The following is a 23,770-nucleotide window of genomic DNA, read 5'->3' as shown; positions in this document are numbered from 1 at the left end:
GGCTTAACATATATTTGAATTTTTAAAAAGTAGTTATCTTAAAGTTTCAGTTTCTGAAATAGAAGTAAAAAAGTACTAATACCAGTGTTTCTTCATGTATACTGGGTTGGGTTTCTTTTGGGGGTGATGAAAATGTTTTAGAGTTAGATTGTTGGGGGAGCATCACACACTGGGGTCTGTTGTGGAGGGTGCAAGGGAGGGACAGCGGAGTGGGGTGGAGAGGTCAGGGAGTGATGACATGGGGAGAAATGCCAGATGTAGGTGAAGGGATGGAGGCAGGAAACCACATTGCCATGTGTGTACCTATGCAACAGTCCTGCATGATCTGCACATGCACCCCAGAACCTAAAGCACAATTAAAAAAAAAAGAAAAAAAATAGCCACACAGCTCCTTTGATATTTTCCTTAGAAATCTCTCCTACCAAGTATCCTAGTTCATTAGTTCATTGCTTTTAAATTCTGCCTTCCATAAAGCCCTAGGTCTTGCACACAATTCAGCCACATTCTTTGCCACTTTATAATCAGGATGACATTTATTCCAGTGTACAATAAGATATTTGTCTTTTCTATCTGAGACCTTATCAGAATGGCCTTTATGTTCATGTTTATACCAACATTCTGATTATGACCACCTAAGTAATCTCTAAGAGGCTTCAGACTTTCCCCATAGCTCTTCTCTTCTTCTGAGCCCTTATCAGAATCATCCTTAATACTCCATTTATGGCATTCTAGGCTTTTTCTTTTTTTTTTTGAGACAGAGTTTCTTTCTTGTTACCCAGGCTGGAGTGCAATGGTGCATTCTCGGCTCACCGCAACCTCTGCCTCCTGGGTTTAAACAATTCACTATGTTGGCCAGGATGGTCTCGATCTCTTGACCTCGTGATCCACCTGCCTCGGCCTCCCAAAGTGCTTCTAGGCTTTTTCTAATCTGCTCTTTCAGGTTCTTCCAGCCCCTTCCCATTGCCCAGTTCCACATTTTCTGTTATTTTTTTTATAGTAACAATCCTACTCTCGGTACCAATTTTCTGTCTTGCTTCATTTTGTGTTATTCTAATAGAATGTCAAACACACAGTAATTTATAAAGAAAAGAAATTAATTTCTAATAGTTCTGGAGGGTAGGAAGTCAAAGGTTGAGGGCTCAGCTTCTGCTGAAAACCCTGTTACATCATCCCATGGCAGAAGGCAGAAGGGCAACAGGGCAAGAGCAAGTGAGCAAGAGAGAGCTGAACTTGCTTTTATAAAAACTCACTCTTATGATAACAACCCACTTTTGCAATTATGACACTAATCCATCCATTCATGGGGGCAGAGCCCTCATGGCCTAATTATCTCTTAAGAGTTCCAGTTTTATCTCTTAATACCATCACAGTGGCATTTAAGTTATAACATGAGTTTCGGAGGGGACATTCAAACCATAGCAGAGGTTTAAGTAAGGTAAAAGACTGAGAACTATTCACTGAATTTGGTAAGTTAGCGTTATGGGAATGTGGGTTCATGGACCAGCTTATAGAAGAGGGCTGAAAGAGTGAAGAGGAGGTGAGTAGAGGTGGTATATTCTTTTGAGGAGACTGGTCATTTATTCAGAAGTTATTATTTGAGCTCCTACCATGTGACAGGCCTTGTTCTAGATGTTAATGGTATCTCAGTGAACAAAACAAACATATTTCTGCCCTGAAGAATACCACTTTACATTGGCCTATAGAGGGAAGGGGAGAAGAGGCTAGAAATAGCTTACATTGTCAAGGAAATTGTGGAGTTTTTTAAAGGAAAATAAATATTTAAATATATTTGAGTTAAGAAACCAAGGGCCGGGCGCGGTGGCTCACGCCTGTAATCCCAGCACTTTGGGAGGCCGAGATGGGTGGATCATGAGGTCAAAAGATCTAGACCATCCTGGTCAACATGGTGAAACCCAGCCTCTACTAAAAATACAAAAAATTAGCTGGGCATGGTGGCGTATGCCTGTAATCCCAGCTACTCAGGAGGCTGAGGCAGGAGAATTGCCTGAACCCAGGAGGTGGAGGTTGCGGTGAGCCGAGATCGCGCCATTGCACTCCAGCCTGGGTAACAAGAGCGAAACTAAGTCTCAAAAAAAGGGAACCAAGTAACCATGGGTAGATAGAAAGTAGAGATGAAGTGGTTGACAGTATAGAAAAGACAGGTTAATTATTTGTCTGAAAATATAGGAAGATAGAGATCAAAACAGGTAGAGGCTCTTTGTGAGTCTTGAATGGGAGAAGAGATTCTTTCTCAAACTGATGTGTACACACAGAAAGAGCCGATGTGTACACACAGGGCAGTGGGAGGGAATGCATCCTAGAGGACTCTGATTTTCTAAGGGATGTAGGGGCAAGATCGCCCATATGGAGAGGATTGTGATAGGGGACTAGAGAGTCATAAAGCTTTGAAATGAGCATTTAGGGTAAGTGGAGAGTCAGAGGAAGGAAGACAAGTGGTTTGTGGAGTAGCACTGAAGAATTTATAATGACGTTAATTTTTTATCTGTGGTTTTACCAAAATTGTTCTCAGCTTCCTACATGCAGGAATGAAGAAAGCAGTTTGTGAGATTGGTCCTGGCTTTAGGGCTTTGTAGGTAGGTCATTTATGGCAAAAAGTCAGGTTGGGAAGGAATTGAGAGGGCTGGTGAGAGAATAGGTCTCACAAGTGAATATGGTGTTCAGTCATCACAGGGAAAGTGCAGGTAAGGACTAGTAAGGGCTTTGAGAAAATGAGGCCAGGGTCAAAAGAGTAGTGGTCTTTAGCTGGGTGCGGTGTTGCATGCTTGTCAGCCCAGCTCCTCGGTAGGCTGAAGTGGGAAGATCACTTGAGCCCAGGTGTTGAAGGCTTCAGTGCATTATGATTATGGCTGTGAATAGCTACTGCACTTTAACCTGGGCAACATAGTGAGACTCCCGTCTCTTAAAAAACCAAAAAACAGAGTAGAGGTCTTAAAGAGCTATGTAGTGGAAGTTAAGGAGCTGAAAAATGAGAGGGCTGTTATCATGTGTTAGGGATGAAGCAGTAGATGTTAACATCCTACTCTCTCACTATAGAGGATGTGGGTAAAAAAGAGAGGTGAAGATCCTTAAAGCAAAGGAGTTTTGGGACTCAGCAGTCTAGGTTTCTGGATCGGGGTGGGTGTTGCATGTGGATTATGGAATTTTTAAGTATCATGGCAGGTGATGGCACAGAGAACAAGTTTGAAAGCTAGATTTCAAAGTCTTCAGCCAGTGGGCAATAACTGACCAGAGATTGGTGTTTGGTGGTGATTATAAGGGATGATAAAGGTCACTACAGATAAGAAGTCTGAGAACTATGAGATGGTGTGTTCAGATTTCATCAGATGATGACAGGAAATGAGATGGAAAGTCCACTAGTGACCCAAATGAGCGAAAGCAGATGTCCAAGGAGATGGATAGATGACCATGATGAGGATGGGTAAAAACTGGCATCTCCAGATGATTTCAAACTAATGGAATGATGCCATGAGTATGGGTTAATGGACTCTATAAGCAAGGGAGGCAAGAGGAAGCTTGCCTCTTGCCCTCTGAGTTATGTAGATATGAGATTCACAGAGGGAAGAATTTTAAGAGGAGAGCCAGGTTTCCAGGAATGTGGGTGGTTGTAAGGTAGAGTTTCTGATGTTAAGGATGTAGAGAGTTTGATTAATAAGGATGGCAGGTTCTATAGGACATAGTATTTTGTTGTTGTTGTTGTTGTTTTTGAGACAGGGTCTTGCTCTGTTTTCCAACCTAGAGTACAGTGACACAATCATGACTCACTGCAACCTCAACCTCCTGTGCTCAAATGATCATCCCCCTACTCAGCCTCTGGAATAACTGGGAGTACAGGCATGAACCAACATATCTAGCTAATTTTTTGATATTTTTTTTTGTAGAGGCGAGGTCTCAGTATATTGCCTATCTGGTCTTGAACTTCTGGGCTCAAGCAATCTTCCCACCTCAGCCTCCCAAAGAGCTGGGATTACAGGTGTGAGCCACTGCACCCAGCCATACAGGACATAGCTAGCTTGTTTGTTTGTTTATGAGAAAGGGTCTCATTCTGTTGCCCAGGCTGGAGTACAGTGGCACAATCTTGACTCACTGAAATCTCTGCCTCCCAGGATCAACTGATCCTCCTGCCTCAATCCTCCTGAGTGTCTTGGACTACAGGTGCGCACACTACCCACCATACCCAATTAAATGTTTTGTATTTGTAGAGACAGAGTTTTACCATGTTTCCCAGGCTTGTCTCGAACTCCTGAGCTCAAGTGATCCACCAGTCTGGGCCTCCCAAAGTGTTGGGATTACAGGCGTGAGCTGCTGAGCCCGGCCCAGGACTTAGTTTAATCAATGGATTGGGGAAGAGAGACGGAAAGGGAATAATTAGGTCATATGTGTGGGGTGGAAGAAGGAAGCCCAGAGCAGTAAGTGGATGAAGTTGGGCAATTGGATGAGAGTCGTGGGTAGATATAATTGGCCTTTGGGTCCCACATCTGTCTATCTTTCCTTCCCCTTCTCCTTCCCCTTCCCGTACAGACATTTTCAGTAAATGCCATGTTAGCAGTGCAGAGTGCCACAGGAGTCACCTGTCAGTTGCTTCCACCAACTGTTTCCCTTTGCAGATACTGTCTGGGTCTGAACCTGATTAGAGTTCTAGGTTGTAGGCTTCCTACCCCAAATCTTAACGTTTATTCTAACTAATATCAATCTGTTTCATGCAAAATACAAACTATAACAATGAACATACTATTTTAGAAATGTAGCCAAAATCCTTATCAACTGTGTTTATGTTTCTTTTAAATTTTAAATGTATTCCTAGGAGTGAATGAAAGCATTTCTTCACAGTATTTTATGGTCACCATTAGAGCCCAAATCCTGCTTTCCCTATAGCAACTGGGTGGGTTGGGTTTTTATTAATCTACCAATTTATTTTTAAAAAGAAAAAAGAACAGCAAAAGCAAAGTAAACCTTTACTTTTGTAAACCTAACCGAGTTACCCAGCAGATTGCATACTTATGCTGTAGACAATTGCTAACCTAACCTTACTTTAACATTTACAAAGCCAGCTTTTGCTTAGCTTTTTATTCCTGGTTATCAGATATGCTCCAGTTCTCTAAACTAAGTCCAGAGGTGATCATCACTTAGATTTATAGCCACTGATATCACAAAGTCTTAAAATTCAGCTGTTTAAGAATTCTTTTGGGTGAAAATTATTTAGGAAGGAAATCTCGTGTTCAGATTAGAAACAACTGGACATTAATAAAATTGAAACCCCTTAGCAAAGCTTATTCCAGTTTGTTATATAACATACTGGTTAACAGCCAGAGGTTACCTGGATTCATGCAAGAGGCACTATTTCTCAAGGTCAGGCAATATATGGCCCTTTATTACAAACTTTTCTTTTAAATATGAATGTGTAAGTCAAACTTATTTTTGGATGACCAGAGTGAAACAGAGATCCCCACACAACAATCTGAACGTTCTCTATTGTGGTGTACAGCTTCCCTCTCACTTTGGCAGCTTCTTAAACGTAATTATTCCCAAAACAAATCTATTCAAACATATTGAAAAAGAATGGGACAGTATTTGGCAAGCATAAGGATGTTTTAATAGTGATTCCAAAGATTTCTTTTAAAGGTTTTAGTTGTAAGAATGATAGATAGTGAGAATTGCAGAAAATTAGCGAGAGTTCTTTTGCCAAGAACAGTTGTTTGGGAAAGCTTTGGGCCTTAAATAGAGGGAATTATGAATAAAGACAATAGTTGATAAAGATGAATACAGTAAAAATTAAAGTGTTGTTGGCTTTAAGAGTAATTTATGTATAAACTTGATTGATGTAAACTTGATTGTTCAATGTTTAAAAGCTCTAATTAATGTAGTTTATACTTAGTATGAAGCACATCAAGGTCTTCATTTTCTTCACTCATTGGAATCATTAAACTATATATTCAGACTTTTCTCACTGCTTCACTCCCTACATGTATTCACTTTTACTATTCTCAGAAATCCCTGACTTCTCCTGATATTAAAAATGAGTTTCTTTAAATATTTATTGTTAATAAATGCATTAATGAAAAAACAGAAACATTTAAGGTGGTTTCTCTAGTTTTTTTAAACAAATCCCTGGAGGGGTTCCTAATTTATTTCTGTTCCACATTGCCCTCTGGTCACTAAATCAAACACAGAGCCACTGCTGCTTAGGGAGCTGGCATTCTAGCAAGGCAAGGTAGTGCTAGGGCACTAGCAGGAAGCTTGTTTTGAGCTTACTGAAGTCTGTGAGCCCCCTAAGGAAAGAGAGAGGATCCCTTGGGCCTGAGGCTTATCAGTGATAGGAGGAAATGTTGGGTCCAGTCCCTGGGGAGGTGAGGTGAAGTAGAGAAACTGAGAGGCAGATAAGTGTGTCCACCAGAACCTAATGTTGCTTACAACTCCTTAACCACTTAATCATCTGTCTGTCATTCTTTTAAGTAAATACCTGCTTATGCTCATTTTCTCATTCTGAACATTCCTTCTTCAGGGTGCTAACTTGATAAATTTCTGGTAAATCTGTAGAATATTAGATAAGCACAAGAACCTTCTTATTCAACTCCCACATTTTATGAATGGGAAAACAGACTCAAAGAGGGGGAACTGAGATAAAGTTGGCTTTCTGGTAAGATAAGCTTCCAAATTTAGCGTGGGAAATATACTTATCACTGTGTCTAGCTCATTCCATGTTCTTTAAATATTTGTTTCAATAAAATGGGATGGGCCTTTGGGATAGGGGATCTTACAAATAACAAATAACACAGGCCTCTACACACATAGGTTATTTATTTGATTTGGAAAGAATGGTAGGAGAGGATGAATGTCTGAGGCCATCTATTTTAAGTTCTAAATCTGTGGCCCCTTTTTGTTCAAAGCTGTTCGCTGGTCTGACCACCTTCTCTTTAGTTAGGGTGCTACCAGGGCAGTATTGAAGGTTTCTTCCTACTGCTTGCTTGCCTATGTGCTTTCTTCTTACTCAGCACCAGGCCTTTCCTGCATTACAGGTATTGCAGAACCACGTGGTATGACACAGTTGGGTGAATTTGATTACACATGCTGTTTATTTCTGCTTCCAGTCTAGTGCTTACCCAGAGCCCTCCACACTCTGCTATGCCTCGCATTCAACCCTAAACTGAGTCATTTATCATAACCTTTGCAGAACCTTTTGAAGCTGATTTTTCTTTCCTTTTTCCAAACATTTTGGATGTTTCATTGAAATCTTGAATGAAGTCACAATGTACTATTCTATTTTTTTGTTCATGTGCTAATTAAAGAAATGATATCTGGTTAGTGTGGCATAGTTCATTTACAAAACTATTCATGGTCATTTTGATGTTATAAGCTTTCTCTCTGTTTTGATTTCTCAAAGACTGAATCTCTTTATTTTAGTTAAAAAAGTTCATGTTAATTTCATTCATGCCCACTGAATTTTAAGTGTAATAACCCTGCAGATATATTTCACCTATTTGTATTAGAATTGGATTTTTTTCCATGGACATCAGGGTTTTTTTTTTTGTGTCAGAAGCAACTAGTTATTGGCAGCAAAGGAATTTACTATTCCATTGTGCCATATAAAACAACTAACATTTTTTTAGTGTTTATGATATGAAGGCACTGTTTCTTGCTTGCTTTATAAGTTGTCATGAATATAATCACCCCATTTAGACAAGTGGGAAAATTGAGACATCACATGCTTAAGGAACTTGCTCCAGGTCACATAATAAGTAGCAGAACCAAGATTTTTGAACCCAGATATCTGGCTCCAGAACTCATATATATAGCCAGTATGCTTTTCTATTCTTCATCGTCCCTTGTATAGCCTCTTTGAAATAACCTGGTAATTGCCATGCTCTGTGAAAAAGGTCATTAAAATAGCAAGTATCAGAGTACCTCTGATTTTTGAACATCAAAAATATACCCATTAGAAGATATTCATGAGACAGCTAAACATTGAGACTCCAGCCTTGATCATGCAATATTTTCATCTCCAGTCATACATAGCTTGATGACCTTTGGTGACTTCAAATGACTCAAAATGATAATCTGATTTTGGGGCTAGGCCTGTGTATCAAATGAGTGAGCCATGTCTATTTGTAGTTCTTCCATCCATCTGTCTTTTCATCTGTCCATCTATAGAATACTTCATCTGTGCATAACAGATACTTAGGTGTTACTTATCCTTACTGCAGCAGAAGCAGCCTTGTTTTATCCTAAGAGAGTAAGACGCAGCTTCAGGAATCACTGGCTGATCACCTTGAGGGGAAGCCAATTTATAAGGGTTTGCCAATTTTATGTATCTTCAGCCTTCCGTATGTTACAGGGACTCTTAATTAAGCTGCTGAATTTGGCATTAGTTGAACTTTCAGTTTACTTTCAAGGGGAGTCATGCAGACAGATCCAGTCCAAGAGAATAGCAGTTGGGAATAAACTGAGATATTTGGCTAGAAAATGAGGTGGGAGATGAATTTGGTGACAGCAGAGCATTGTTGCTGGAGACTACTGTTGGAAAATGTACTTAGAATGGCAAGGGAAATTAAAGTTTGTTAGAGTAGCTCTGAAACCAAGGATAGTATACGACTGAAAATAAAATCCTCTTGTCATTGTAGGCAAACTCTAGCTTTGGAGCCTGGTACATGTGAAATATACAACAGGTTTTCAGACTAATTTAATCGTGTTCCAGATCACAAGAGGTCAAAATTACCCAAGGCTCAGACACATTAATCTTATGGAAATTTAAGACAAACTATACCCAGCCCCAGTCAGTCTTTACATTTCAGCAACTGTTTCTCCTTTCTTTTCTTCTGTATTTACTTAGCAGTGTGCTGCAAATGTATTTACATACTTCCTTTACTTATGTCCTACTTGTGTCCTACTTAGGTCCTTTCCTGTGAACTCCATGAGATTGTAAACTTGCCTATTGCAGGAACTGGTACAGCCCTAGCTCAGAGGTCAGTGAGAGGTAGAATGCAAGCAAAAGGAGAGAAGTGATTTGGCTTTGCCTCAGCCTACTCCTACTTGCCAGCTGATGACTTTCACAATGGCAAAATGTGAAAGAGTGGAAGAAGAAGGGAGAGTTACTATATGGAGCGTGGCAGGAGGAAGATTGGCACCCTTGGAGGGCATGTATGGAATTTAAAACCTGCTCATGCACTCTGGGGAGGGCAACGCAGGCAAGATAAGTGGAGCCCTAGATAGCCATGGGCCTGTCTTTGAGTTATAATCTGCTAAGGTCCTAGTTCCAGGAGGGGAATGAGGAAGAAATTATAATTTTCCTTAGGGAAATCACTTAAAAAAAATCACCTTACTAGATTCCATTGTTTATGAGCTCCAGAGCAAGATGGAGTGTGTATATATGTGTATGTATATATAATGTTTTTAAAACTTTATTTTTTATTGCCTTTTCTATCACATGGTACCAGAAAATTTGGTAAGTGGCAATTTTTTGTGATTGAAATGTATCACTTAGGTGTTCTAGTTGTTTTTCTACCCAAGATTCACTGTATTCTCAGCATAGGGATGGCAAAAGCTGATAGGAGAAAATTCTCTTGTCTTTTGAATATCAATAAAAGGAGAGTTTTCTTTACAGCTCTGCAGCTCTTGAATGTTGAATTTTAATATTCTCATTTGGAGTTTCATTTGAACAAATAGCTTTCTTCTCCAACTCAGTGTACCAACAATCATTTCAACCTGCAGTTCTCCTTCTCTCCTCCACCTCACCCTTTGTAGAAACAATTCTTTGATCTTATTAAGGCTTAGACACAGTTCATTAACTAGTATTTTGTATTTATAAAAATTCAGGTGTGTGGATGAAAACTACTGAAACAAATAAGTCTCGTTGTCCACTTGTAGTAGAGTATCTCGATTTGGAGTTGATTGCCCAATAGTGTTGTGGAGACCATGACCCAAAAAATAGTGTCATTGATTACATGCTATTGCTTACTCATTTATTAGTAAACCCTTTGTGTGGGCTTCATTACTAATTGTTATGTCAAATATCTGTATAAATAAATAATATCTGTTAATTATTGAGATGTTAGTCTTTAAAATGTAATTTTCAGGTTCTAAAAAGCACAAAGATAATGTTCTATCACATCAGTGTTCTTTGACAGCTTTGGCACAGTCTTTCTTGAAATTTTTTTTTTAATTTTCATATGTTTTGGGGGAACAAGTCATATTTGGTTACATGAGTAAGTTCTTTAGTGGTGATTTGTGGCATTTTGGTGCACCCATCACCCAAGCAGTATACACTGAACCCAATTTGTAGTTTTATCCCTCACCCTTCTCCCACCCTTCAGAGTCATTTTTTGTACTGGACTTTATGTAGGTTAGTGATATTTCTCCTTGCTCTGCTTGCAGAGAAATCAATGCTGTGAAAAATACCCTGCCCCAGTTTGTGATTATTAAGTGAGGTAAACTTAGAGAACAATTCATGGCTGGCTGATTTGAATGTGTTTGCCTTGTGCCCAGCCTCTGTTCACATGGTGCACACTAGTGCCGGGTTGATAGGCCCTCCTGAAAACCTTTTAAAGTTGTCCTTGTATTTTATGGCAGGTTATATTCACAGAAAGTTTTCTGTAAGTCAAAATAATATAAGTTGAATCTGATTTCTTCACAGAAACAATATTACATTGGGGATTATATCTCTGGCCTAATGCCTGACTTTTTATAAAAATAGAAATAACTATAACCATCATTTTAATCAACTGTTTAATCAGCTGGAAATGATGAATCTGAATACTGTTCAAGAGAAAATTGTCTGAAATATGTTTAAATCAGTTAACAAGGCATCACAATAACCAGTCACATTAAATTATGTTTAATGAACTAAAGTGTCATAGTAGACTATACAAAGGTTTTTATCATAATCACTGCCTTGTTTTTACTGAAACTAATCAGAAGGTTGTTTTTCTTAAAGCACTTTCTGCAGAGTCAAGGACTTCTCACAGGATTTCTTTTAGTAAATTTTGATAGGGATGCTTCAGGAGACTTTTGGGGGAGACTTTGCGGAGACTTGGCTTCACAGCTTTTTGAGAAACTGAATTGAGATTTTCCTTATGCTTTGCTTTGCTCTGCTCATTGTAAATACCCTGTAGCAGACACAGATTTTGGAGAACGAGTTATGGTCTCTCTTCATTTTGATTGTCACCAGAGAAGGGTTAATGATAAAGTTATGGTTGTTGAGATCTGAAGGATTATTATCAGTAGGTAAAGAAGTTGGCGTATTCTATGCCGAGGGAAACAGTGGAATACCCAGAGACAAGAAGGTGCCTGAGGCTTACCTGGAATGGAAAAAAGGCCAGTGGATTATAATAGAGAAAGAGAAGAGGAGGGCAAATGAAGTTGGGCAAATAGGAGGAAGAGACCAGACTGTGATAAGACTTCACAGAGTGAAGGTCAGAGTGAGGATTTTAATTTTCAGTTTTAAGATCATTGGGAAACTCTGAAAGTGGGGGCTGGAGGAGCATTATGATCAAGTTTGTGTTGTACATGGTTGTTGTGTTGTCCTGGCTAGGTTAGCTCTCAGAGTACTGTGTAGCAATCATTCTTGGCACTTAGCTGATTTGTATGAGCATTTAATGAATGTGTGGTCTCCCCTCTCCCTATACTCTAAGCTCCTTGAAGGCAGGGAGTGTGTCTGTTTTTTATTCATCACCATGTCTCCAGTGCCTTACACAGAGTAGGAGCTCAATAAATATTGGTTGAATGGATGCATCAACTGTGGTAACAGATTTACCTTGTGACCCGCTATTAGGTGAGGGAGTTACTTTTTTATTAATGGGAAATTCACATAACATAAAACTAACCGTTGTAAAGTGAACAATTTATTGGAATTTAGTACGTTTATATTTTTTATAACCACCAACTTGTACCTAGTTCCAGAACATTTTTATCTCCTAAAAAGGAAACTCCATACTTATTAAAGAGTTACTCTCCATTCTTCCCTTCCCCTAGCTCCTGGTAACTACCAATCTGCTTTCTGTTTTTATGGATTAACCTATTCTGCATATTTTATATAATGGAATTATACAATATGTGACCTTTTGTGTCTGGCTACTTTCACTTGGTATGATGTTTTTGAGATTCATTCACATTGTAGAACATATCAATGCTTCATTCCTTTTAATGGCTGAATAATATTTCATTGTATGGATATACCACATTTTGTTTATCCATTCATCAATTATGGACATTTGGGTTATTTCCACCTTTTCGTTGTTTTGTTTTGTTTTTTGAGACGGAATCTCACTCTGTTGCCCTGGCTGGAGTGCAGTGGTGTGATCTCAGCTCACTGCAATCTCCGCCTCCTGGGTTCAAGTGATTCTCCTGCCTCAGCCTCCTGAGTAGCTGGGGTTATAGGCATCTGCCACCATGCCTGGCTAATTTTTGTATTTTTAGTAGAGGCTGGGTTTCACCATGTTGTCCAGACTCATCTCCAACTCTTGACCTCAGGTGATCCACCTGCCTCGGCGTCCCAAAGTACTGGGATTACAGGCATGAGCCACTGTGCCCAGCTGTTTCCACCTTTTGAATAGTGCTACTATAAACATGCACGCACAAGTTTTTGTTTGAATACCTGTTTTCAATTCTTTTGGACCTAAACTTAGGAGTAGAATTGCTGGGTCATATGATAATTCTATGTTTAACTTTTTAATGAACTGCCAAACTCTCTCTCATAGCAGCCGAATCATTTCACTCTCCCACCAGTGATGTATGTGAGTTCCAATTTCTCCACATCCTTACCAACCCTTGTTATTTTCTGTTTTTATTGTTGTTGTTGTTTCTTTAATTCTAACTAGCCTAGAAGGCTGTTCATTCATGCCTTCTGCAATGCATGAGTGAACTTCCCCTTATTTGCAGGGAATATTTTATTCCTTGGTACTTTATCACATTGTTATTTCACAGTATGAAAATTGAAGTGAAACTCAAAGGTACATTGAACAGAATTGGATTCTAAATTCATAAAATTTGAGTCCAGCAGCATTCTGTTACATCGCTTTCTGAGATAGACCTGCAACTATTAGGAGAACCGCATTTTTTCTCCTATATACTATTTTTAGGATTGAAGAAGAGGTCTAAAGGACTAATCTCACATCCAAAGAAGTTTCTTCTTCTGAACATATGTGTTGGTTAAAGCATTTAACAACTCTTCTATTGCACGAGTCTTTTGAGAGTTGCACTGAGAATTATGAGTCTTATAGCAGAATGTTCTCATCATAGGCAATTTTCTGTTGGTTTGACACATTTGTGTTTTCTACCCTTTTTTTTTTTTGAGGTGGATTCTTGCTCTGACATCCAGGCTAGAGTGCAGTGGCATGGTCTCCACTCACTACAACCTCCGCCTCCTGGGTTCAAGCAGTTCTCTGCCCCAGCCTCCTGAGTAGCTGAGATTCCAGGCACCTGCCACCATGCGGGGCTAATTTTAGTATTTTAAGTAGAGATGGGGTTTCACCATCTTGGCCAGGCTGTTCTTCAACTCTTGACCTCGTGATCCACTCGCCTCAGCCTCCCAAAGTGCTGGAATTATACGTGTGAGCCACTGCGCCCAGCCTCTATCCTTTTCCTTTCCCTTTTTGTTTTGTTTTGTTTTAGTTTAGCTGTGCTCAGCATGCAGGGAGTAGTTGTATTTGCTTGCAGTAAATGACTGGGAACCAAGCTGAGATGTCAGCAGAACATCATAGAATACTCAAGTACACTGACTATATATAAGATCATTTAGATTCCTGTCCATCTGAAGTAATCAGACTATCAGTCCACCATTAATTTGTCCTCATTAATAATACTAACAAATGCAAATGCACTTTAATTTCCATTCTTTGAGGACTGCCTGTATTTCATTGATTTCTGCCATTTTTCTACCCTTAAGTTGTAACTATTTGGCAGCATTTAGAATGTTTCACATCATATCTGAGTTTATAAAGTAGAGAAAGCAAGAATAGACTTAGAAATGTATTAACATGTTGCATACACATATGCTTTATATAATAATGCAAAGTGGAGTTAAATGCATTGCAATCAGGAGATTTCAGTCTTTATGAACATTTAATTATTGAGTACTAGTCATGACTAAGCTGCTTGCATTCCACTGAGCAAAGGTTTCTTAATGAAGAAACCTACAAACCACTGTGTTGTTTGATGATTTAGCTGAAAGCATTTTTTCTGTTTAAAGCTTCCTAGGCATTTTTTAATGTTGGCTGTAAATTCTTATAATTGTTCTAGATACCCCCTATGTGTGCTTTAGAAATACCCCATTGCTATTTTCAATCATACTTGAATAGGACTTCTAACTACTGTTTTTCCTATTTGGTAAAAAACATTTGTTTTGTGGAAAATTGTTTGGTTTTCAGGGTGGTTTGGCCTTTAGTGTGAGTGGTGTTTGTTTTTGTGAAGTCATGCATTTTGAGTGTATCCACCCTAATAACATTATTTCAAATGGTTTTTTTCTCTCTCTCTGTGTGTGTGTGTGTGTGTGTTGTCATCTTATAGCTGAAATCCTGTACAGGTAAGATTTGTATTCTAAGAGGTTTATTAATGTTAAAAATTGCCCTTATGGTAGTTAATTCTAATGTGATTTTACTTGTGATTGTACCTTAGTTGCTGGGACATGGATTTCATTCTGTTTTATCAGAGGAGTAAACCGTTTCCCTAGGGTGACAGGCCCATTTGAAAAGGCATTCATTTTTTCACATTTAAAGATTACCATTAAATAAATTGCTACTGTTGTGTTTTAAGTGGGCATATTAAAAATCTGAAAGAACCAGTGTACCCTCTAGTGTACCAAAATTAGTACACTGAAGGAGTTTTATCTAGTCAGTTTGTACTTAAACATTTTTTAAAAGGCATTATCACATGACCCTTTCCCAGGTCTTTGTGACTTTTCATGATGTTTCATTTATTTCTTCCTCCTTTTCTGCTTTGAAGCCTGCAATTTTTTTTTTTTTTTGAGACAGTCTCGTTCTGTCACCCAGGCTGGAGTGTAGTGGCACAATCTCAGCTCACTGCAACCCCCGCCTCCCGGGTTCAAGCGATTGTCTTGCCTCAGCCTCCCGAGTAGCTGGGATTACAGGCACCCTTCCTCAGTCCTGACTAAGTTTTGTATTTTTAGTAGAGATGGGGTTTTGCCATGTTGGCCAGTCAGGTCTTGAACTCCTGACCTTAGGTGATCTGTCCATCTCAGCCTCTTAAAGTGCTAGGATTACAGGCTTGCGTCACCATGCCTGGCCTAAGCCCGCAAATTTTTATTCCACATATATTGTCTTCTCGTGTGTATTAGTCTGTAAATTATTCTTTATCCTGAAACAGGGAGTGGTATCTTCCTCATCCTTGAATGTTTTGTTTTGTTTTAGGGGGCTAGGCTGAAACGGGGCAAATGATACAACATCCAAAGCCACATTTCAAGTTTTTTTGTGTGTCTGGCGGGGGAAGGAGTCTTCCTCTGTAACCCAGGCTGGAATGCAGTGGTGTGATCTTGGCTCACTGCAACCTCCACCTGCCAGATTCAAGTGATTCTCCTGCCTCAGCCTCCTGAAAAGCTGAAATTACAGGTGTGGGCCACCATGCCCAGCCACTTTTTGTGTTTTTGGTAGAGACGGAGTTTTGCCATGTTGGCCAGGCTGCTCTTGAACTCCTGACCTCAAGTGATCCGCTCGCATCAGCTTCCCAAAGTGCTGGGATTACAGGCGTGAGGCACTGCACTTGGCTGACCACATTTCAAGTTTTATTGCTAGAAAATCTGGCTCCAATAGCTGGGTGCTATGGCTCATACCTGTAATCCCAGCACTTTGGGAGGCCGAGGCGGGAGGATCACCTGAGGTCAGGAGTTCAAGACCAGCCTGACCAACATGGTGAAATCCCGTCTCTATTAAAAATACAAAAAATTAGTTGGGCATGGTTGCAGGCACCTGTAATCCCAGCTACTCAGGAGGCTGAGGCAGGAGAAGTGCTTGAACCCAGCAGGCGGAGGTTGCAGTGAGCCAAGATTGCACCATTGCACTCCAGCCTGGGTGATAAGAGCGAAACTCCATCATAAAGAAATTCTGGCCCCACTTTCCTCTGCATCATTTTAGATCAGATTATTAGTCAAGTCCTCTTCAAGTTATATATGAAGAAACAAATGCCAGGACTTCCCCAAGACACATACAGACTAATTGGTGATAGAAGGTGATTAGGACCTCCATCTCCTGGTTTCTTACTTCTCTTAATTAAGCTTTAGAAGCGAAAACACCCACCTAGGATCATAACCGAATACTTAATTTTACTTACCCATTTTTGGTATACATGGTTAGAAATTGTCACAGATACAACGATTTCACCTCATACCGTTGAGTACCTTGCCAGTATAGTTGATTGTGAATACGATGTATTTTTCCAACCAGCAGACTCTTGCATAGATGTAGCCCAGATATGCAGACATGTTTGCTGAGATAAGAGATATATTACAGTAGCACTGCCCAAAACATGTTGTACAGAATGTGATGTCACTGGAGTTTCCTTGTGGGGAAAAAAAGAGTTCTGTGGTCAAAAAATTTTGGGAAATGCTGACTTACACAAAGTTAAAGAGGTTTCTTTAAGACTTTATGGAGCTTTTACTACATGAGTATGCATTGTGAATAGCCAGGAGGAGGGGTTACAAGAGTGGGCTTCTCCTTTCTCTAAGGAATCTCATTATTAACTTGTTTCTTGTAACTCAGTTTGGGGAACATTGAGTATGGTATCCTGATATTCTTGCCAGTTATCTTACTGTGGCATTCCTAGTTGGCAATACTCAAAGGCACATTAAAATTTAACAATCTAAACAATTTTTATTTATACGTAAGGCATTACTGAATATTTGTCATGCTCGTCTTTTTATGCTTCAAGATACAAGTTACACATTACACTTCAAACATCTTGCTAATTTATATAGTCTCTTTTAAGCATGTTTTAGGAATAATTACAGTCAGATCATCCATTATATTTATAGCAACATCCAATCTTTATATTGCAAAGAAGCTTCAAATCCAAAGCTTTGGGAAGAGGGAAGAGATGATACAGAGACAGTGTCAATAATTCCAGTACATTTCCCAAGTGCCTGTGTGCTCTGCCACAAAGGGAGAAATGAATTCCTATTTTTACTGTCAGGGTGTCAGATCAACAGTTCCAAAAGACTAATAGTATATGTTATGGACAGCAGCCTCGCCTCTGTGGACTCCTCGAGTGGCCCTCAGTTGTCATCAGACATGCCGCTTGTCAGCCTCCCTTGCCAACTCTAGTCCTTCATGAACACTGAAGATTAGTGGTTTCAAAACCAAGTGCTCTCTGCTAGTGGACCATAACTTATCCTGCCCCTTTAGGCAGGGGTAGCACCAAAATTGCCTGTGCCTCTTCTGTAGAGCCAGAAACTTTCTTGCTTTAAATAAAACATTCACATGTGGGTTACGTTTAGGACAGTGCCTAGTTCCATGCTGTCCCAGTTGCTAGTTTTAATATTCTCATAGTTTGTTAACATCTACATACCTCATTCTTTGTTCCTGTGAATATGTAGTTTACAGCCATTTAAAGTGATGTTTCTGTTAATCTTGCTATAAGCAGTCTGTTAGGTTATGTGACCTTATTTTATAGATAAGGAAATGAGGCTTAACTAAGCCATTTTCTCCAGGTCTCATTTGGAAGAAAAAAAAAGACATAAATAATATTTCTCATATCTTTCTTGTTTCCCTGTCCTCTCCAGATTTTATCCTCAAAGCCTGCCCTATAAGAAGAATGTTTTTTGTTTTTTGTTTTTTTTAAAAAAAAGAGATGCGGTTTCACTCTGTTGCCCATGCTGGAGTGCAGTGGGGATCATAGTTGACTATAACCTTGAACTTCTGGGCTCAAGTGGTCCTCCTGGCTCAGCTTCCCAAGCATCCAGGACAACAGGTGTGTCCCAGCATGCCCCGTTAATTTTAAATTTTTTTTTTTTTTGTAGAGACCGGAGTCTCACTCATTTGCCCAGGCTGGTCTAGAACTCTGGGCCTCAAGCAAAGCATTGGGATTACAGGGCCAAGCCACTGTGCCAGATCCAGGAAGAATGCCCCCACCTCCCCGCCACCCTGAAATCCCTTACTGTTTTCATTTATTCAGCTGAGCCATGCTCCACAGTGGAAACTTGCATTCTACCTACTTCTTTTGTTGAGGATGTTAAGAAAAGTTACAGCCTGGATGTGCTATTTAAATTAATTACATTTACAGCTTGGGCAGTTTTTAAGCCAGTTTGCGTGTATGGTATTTAACAGTTTACTTGCAAAAATGCATTCATTGGTTTTGCTGAACACACTCCAACTTATATTTGAACTGGCAGACCTTTCTAGGAAACTTACTACTTTTATAGTAATTACACTATCACTGAAACGGGAAATAAAACCCTGTTCAGGTCATCAGACACCCCTTTTACAGTATTTTTTCTTTTGCTCCAGCCAGTTTCTTGTCTCCTCTTATACTGTAATAGAAATTCTTCTCTGCTGATATAGAAAGTAATTTTTGGATGAGAATTTATCTCTTCTAGGTAATGATAATTGGTAAACGCATTTTTCTCCCTAATAGCAGCTTTTTTCCTTGCAATTGTTAGATATTACTGTTGGCTGCTGAGATAAAACTTTCTTACCTATGAGATATCTAAATAGTGAGAAAAATCTTCCATCTCTGAGGGACCTTTCCACATAAACTGTCTGCTTAGGCCTTGTATATATTTTTGAAGCTTGAATTTACAATATTACAGTCACTCTCTTGAGGTGGGGAAACTCTGTATCATAGCAAATACTTAGATTATGTTAAACTACAACCAAAAGTTCAATTCAACTTTCCTCAGAAGCTTATTGTTTAGCCTCACTTTTTATTGTGGTCCATTTATTGTAGGCAGGGATTAGAAAAGAACTTCCCAAGATAAGGAGAAATTGTTGTGTGGTGTAAGATACTGATATTTTAAAATAATAACACCTTAAAATACAAAAGTTACCAAGGCAAGGCAGGTCTTTGTAGAAGAGTAACAAAAAAATGATGAAATAATGGGGCCAAGGCCTCTAGAGTACTGTTTTGAACTCTTAAGGAATGGACTGTCCCCTGATGGCTTTCTTTGCTGCCTCCCATGGAAGTACAGGAACTAGGCAAGCCACAGTTGGCTCACTTCCCAAGTTCTGGGAAACTTTACAAGGATCACAGGGGTTGGTACAAGTTGCTTGATAATCTGCAGCATTCTCTCTGAGATTTAGCTGCCATTGTGTTCGCAAATTTCTGCATGTCAGTATGCAGATGGTCCCATCTCTCCCACCAGCCTCTGAGGTTTGTAATCCGTATTTTATTCTCATCTTTTTCAGCTAGGTTGGGCTTTGAGGCCTGGGGCCTGCTTATTCCTGCTTTTTATTTGCATGTATATTTTTATCTATTTCCTGAGGGTAATTGTAAATGGTTAACTGGATTGTCAGCCTCACCGCTCCTATCTTTAGAGTTAAAAATCTCTTTATTTAGAGTTTTAAATTAATTTTGTTGAGTGTTTAGAATGAAAGGCTGTGTGTAAAGATGGGTAGGGTGAAAGTGAAAGGGAACTTCTGAGGCTTTGTGTACTTGCTAGTTAATTTTTTGTGCATATTGTCAGGCTTTGGGTTAGGAAAGATTCTATTAATAAGGAAAGTTGAGTCTCTGGTTCCTTCCTATAAATGGAAGAACCCGAGTCATTAAAAGATAAAACTCCTGTTAGAACCTTGATCACAAAATGTTTACAGTATTTTCGATCCATCAACTTTCTACTAGCCATCCTGTAATGAAGCTGCATTTTAGTCTTTAGAGCCACAATTTCTGTAGCCCTGAAGTTCTTGGAGTAAGGGCATGGTGGAGGAAGGGGATCAGATTGGGAACACTTAGAATTGATTGTCACTGTTGAAATTAAACTGCTCAGTGGATCAGTTTGAGATAATCAAAGGTCCACTCTGAGCTTCCAAACAGGGCATTGTTCTTAACCAAATCCTCATGATCAGTGCTTTTTCTTAAGCCTTGTGCTTGCTGATTTAGGTGTTTATGTGAGGCTTAATATCCATTTCCTATAACAGGTTTTATTCAATTAAATATGCTGCCATTGGGCAATGCCTAATTAGAGAAATTTATGTCTAGGGATGAACTTTGTGTATTCAGTTGTCCTTTGGTCAGGTGTTTGAGAATTTCCGTTAATATGACCGTAATTAAACTTTAAAGGCAGAACAACACAAAATGCCCTATTGGTCTTGCTTCACTTCCTTTGGCTTAATCACTTATAGAAGTTGCAGTAAAAGCAAAATCTGAAACGTGCAATTTTAAGGATCATTTTAGAGTTGTGATTGTAAATTACACATCAAGTTTATTCAGCTTTGCTTGTTATAATGGAGTGGGCTTGGGAACCTCAGCAATTTGGCCACTGAATACATTGTAATTATTTTAACCAAGAAGCTCAATACACTGAAAATGTTCCCTGGAACTGTAATGATCTCCCTGTACTCCCACCCCTTCAGCCCTAGTATGGAAATGCTGACTTCTGGGAGCATTTTAATAGACATCTGAAATTTTGATGAGATGCTCTTTGAGTTTTGAATTTGGCCTTTTTAAGACATTATGCTGTTCAAAAATATTCCTGCTTCAGAGAAGAAAATAGCTTTGGGCTGGAGTGTGGAGAACCGTTTTAAATCATTGCCAAGTCTTCAGATTTTAATAAGGATTTTTGTTGTTCATTTTTGAGAAAATACTTTTATTTGCTGTAGTAACTTTCAGAAAGCAGTTTGATGACCAATAAAAATAATGCTGTGACTGCCAGGGATTACATCAGTTTTAAGATTATTTGCTGATAATCCAGGTAGCTTTGCATTGTATCAGGGCCTGTAATTCTCATTATTAATGATCTCAATAACTGAAGGGAGATTAACCACATGCAAAATAAATTATTGAAGGAGAATCTTTGTGAGTAGCTTAAAATGGTTGGACAGAACAATATTTGAGGCTTATTTGTATTCTTAACCTTTGGAAAGGAAATTGTTTAAATTATTTAAATTAAAGAAGTAGTGCAAGATTATGGATGGCATACTAAAAATCATAGGATGTTGTTTAAGGGTGATTACTGTTTGAAAGAGAGAGTCTGTGGCAGTAATTCTCAGCTGTGGTTGCAAATTAGAATTGTCACCTGGGGAGCTTCCAGAAAAATTAAATATTAAATAAAATACCCAGGCATCGGTATTGTGTTTAAAGCCACTTTGTGATCAGGATTAAGAGTCAAAAATCTATGGCTAACTGATAAATTTAAGTCTTGTAGCACCTGGAAACGATGTAGAGGTAGGCTTTATTTCAGATCCTGTGCTAGCTTTTATAGTGACAGTCTTGTATTGAGGTCTCTATTTTTCTTCAGTTCTTATCTAGTCACTGGTCTGGAGGCAATCAGGAAACAAATTTTGTTTCCAGTGGCTTTTCATTTTCTATGACTAGCAAAGACATAGGATTTTAAATAATTAGTTAAATAATTAGTCTGTTAGGTTTTTTTATTGAGAGGCCATTTTGGGGTATAAATTATTTTTTTACGGTATTCAGTTTATACTGTGGAAGTATAAATTAGGACTACAAAAGGTGGATTTTTTATCATGAGGAAGAAATTTACATTGTTTTCTCTGTTAATTTATAATGTAAACATACTTTTTAATATTTGCCATACTTTATCATGTAGTGTGATGTCTCATTAAAATAGAATAAGTACCAGCATATTCCAAGTTTTAAGAAATGCTGTTCTCAAGGACAATTGAATGGGAAGCAGTTCAGAACAGGATGGACTCCTAATGAATTGCAACTCATTACGAGGTGGCAGGAATCACACACTCCCACTCCAGACTACACTGCGTGCCATCCAAATGGGAATTTTTAAAATGATTTCTACTTAGCGTTTCTCTGCTTTGGCAAAGACATCTACATTACTCAAAATCAAAGGAAATAACAGCACTGTTTTAACACTCTATATTGGCAGCAGGTGGACAGTTAACGGTATATTTACACGAGTTCAGCATTGCTTTTTTTTTAATGTGAACCAAATATTATTATACAGTTGCAGGAAATTCCACCAGATATTGCAGGTTCATAAGCTTTTAGGGTGAAACAGGCATGGAAAAGTCACCTACTTCATACTCCCCTACCCCCAGTCCTCAGGCACTTTTCAACCCAAACCTGTTTGGGTAATTTTGGAAAATGCTCAAAAGTGGGCATTCTGCAGCTTCTTTCAGGCTTCCGTTTCATCATCTAACAACAGTCACTGCCAGGATCCGCACACACATAACCCTAAACCTGCATAGTAATTTCAATCCATTTTCTCCAATTTAATGGAGGTAGAGGTCACCTATGCCTTATTCAGAAAAGATTAGAGAGATAATATATGAGGAAAGCTCTTAGTGAAACTGGAAATATCATTCAAATGTAGGGAATTCATAAAAATATCAGTGTGCTTAAAAAATTGTGCCGTGCCTTTTCCTTTTGTTCTTTGGCACAGACTATAGAAGACAATTCAGAATTGGGAAAGCACTAATCCATTTCTAAGTTAATCAGTGGTTGCTGTAATTCAGGGGAATAATCCATAATGGCATCACATGACATATCCTACTTCACTGATTCTCTAACTCCTTTGCCTCTTCTCCCTTTCAACTTGTAGAATTAACTAAGAACTTGTATAAAAGGTAACTCTGCCTCATTTACTCTACAGCCACTTCTTGCTTATGTGAAAAACTAAACAGCCATATGAATATTAAATTAAAGGTTGCAAATTACAATGTATATGTAGACTTGACATTTTCTGTAATTCAAATTGGTATGATATAAGAGTCAGATCTGTTTTGGAGACCACAGAGAGGCCTTAACCTGCAACAGAAGGTGGGAGCCGGGGCGAAGCCAAATAAACCATACATCTGGCATGTGCATATGCTTTCACTTTAAGGTTTATAAAATGGATATTATGGAAAATTTGGTGTTCTTACCAGTAAGCTGTGTCAGAACCTGTGTATTACAATTGCAAACAGAGAAGTAAGTCACTAAATCACAGCTATCACTTGGTGAACATACTGTTTACTTGTTTCTAGGAACTGTGTGAAAATTTACCTATGAATCATTTACTCTTAGTATGCAGAGGACCTTGGACAATCAGTTGTTCTAATGCCTTGTCTTTGGGCAGGCAGATAAATAACTAAGCTATCCAGCATAGATACTTACTGACTTTTTCCAGGTCTCCAGGGATCCCGCAGATTCCCTTAGCACATGCCAGGGTAGCTTTCCAGAGTTACATACAGCCTGAATCTCTCTCCTATTTCAGTTTGTCCCAGTTACTTTTTGCATGATTCTCTACAAATTTTGAAGGCAATATCATAAGCTTAAATGAAAATGTAAGGCAAGGAGGTTTTGTCTGTACTTTGGGGTGGTCTTTATTTTTTAAAATGAAGAAATTATTTTATATATACTGTCTACCTAAGATGCACAAATTCAGACTGGAATACATTCAGACATTGTAGATAATTGGAAGACTACAAGTTCTTAGTAGTCTTGCTTAAAATGATTACTTTGAGGGTGGGATTTCATCTTTGACCTTTAAATAGATCACTGAAAGGAAGGAAGATCTTTGTGACTACATATATTAAAACATTTTAGGTTGGGGAATTATATTTCTAAAAAATAATGAGAATATACAAATGGATATTGGTTTCTATCATACATCCTGTGACTTAAATATGAGGTAAGTCTCAGA

The 23,770-nt window shown here is 38.8% G+C and overlaps 1 protein-coding gene across 21 annotated transcripts in view; it reads left to right on the top strand.

The window, feature by feature from the left end:
* ATP11C (ATPase phospholipid transporting 11C (ATP11C blood group)) overlaps positions 1 to 23,770 on the top strand; it is a 212,635-nt gene that overhangs the window by 83,657 nt on the left and 105,208 nt on the right. For 13 of the 21 annotated variants that reach the window (XR_013531488.1, XR_013531489.1, XR_013531486.1 and 10 more), the window contains exon 1: positions 19,236 to 19,323. The exons of the other annotated variants lie outside the window; for them this stretch is intronic. Coding sequence is in view for 10 of the 13 variants with exons in the window: in XM_035289149.3 (XP_035145040.1) it covers positions 19,288 to 19,323 (36 nt within the window). In the remaining 3 variants the exon portion in view is untranslated. Of the gene's footprint in view, positions 1 to 19,235; positions 19,324 to 23,770 lie in introns of those variants that run through there. 21 annotated transcript variants of the gene reach the window in all.

This window comes from Callithrix jacchus, chromosome X (genome assembly GCF_049354715.1).
Source record: "Callithrix jacchus isolate 240 chromosome X, calJac240_pri, whole genome shotgun sequence".
In the NCBI taxonomy this organism is placed as follows: domain Eukaryota; kingdom Metazoa; phylum Chordata; class Mammalia; order Primates; family Cebidae; genus Callithrix; species Callithrix jacchus.
This window is presented reverse-complemented; position numbering and strand designations above follow the sequence as displayed.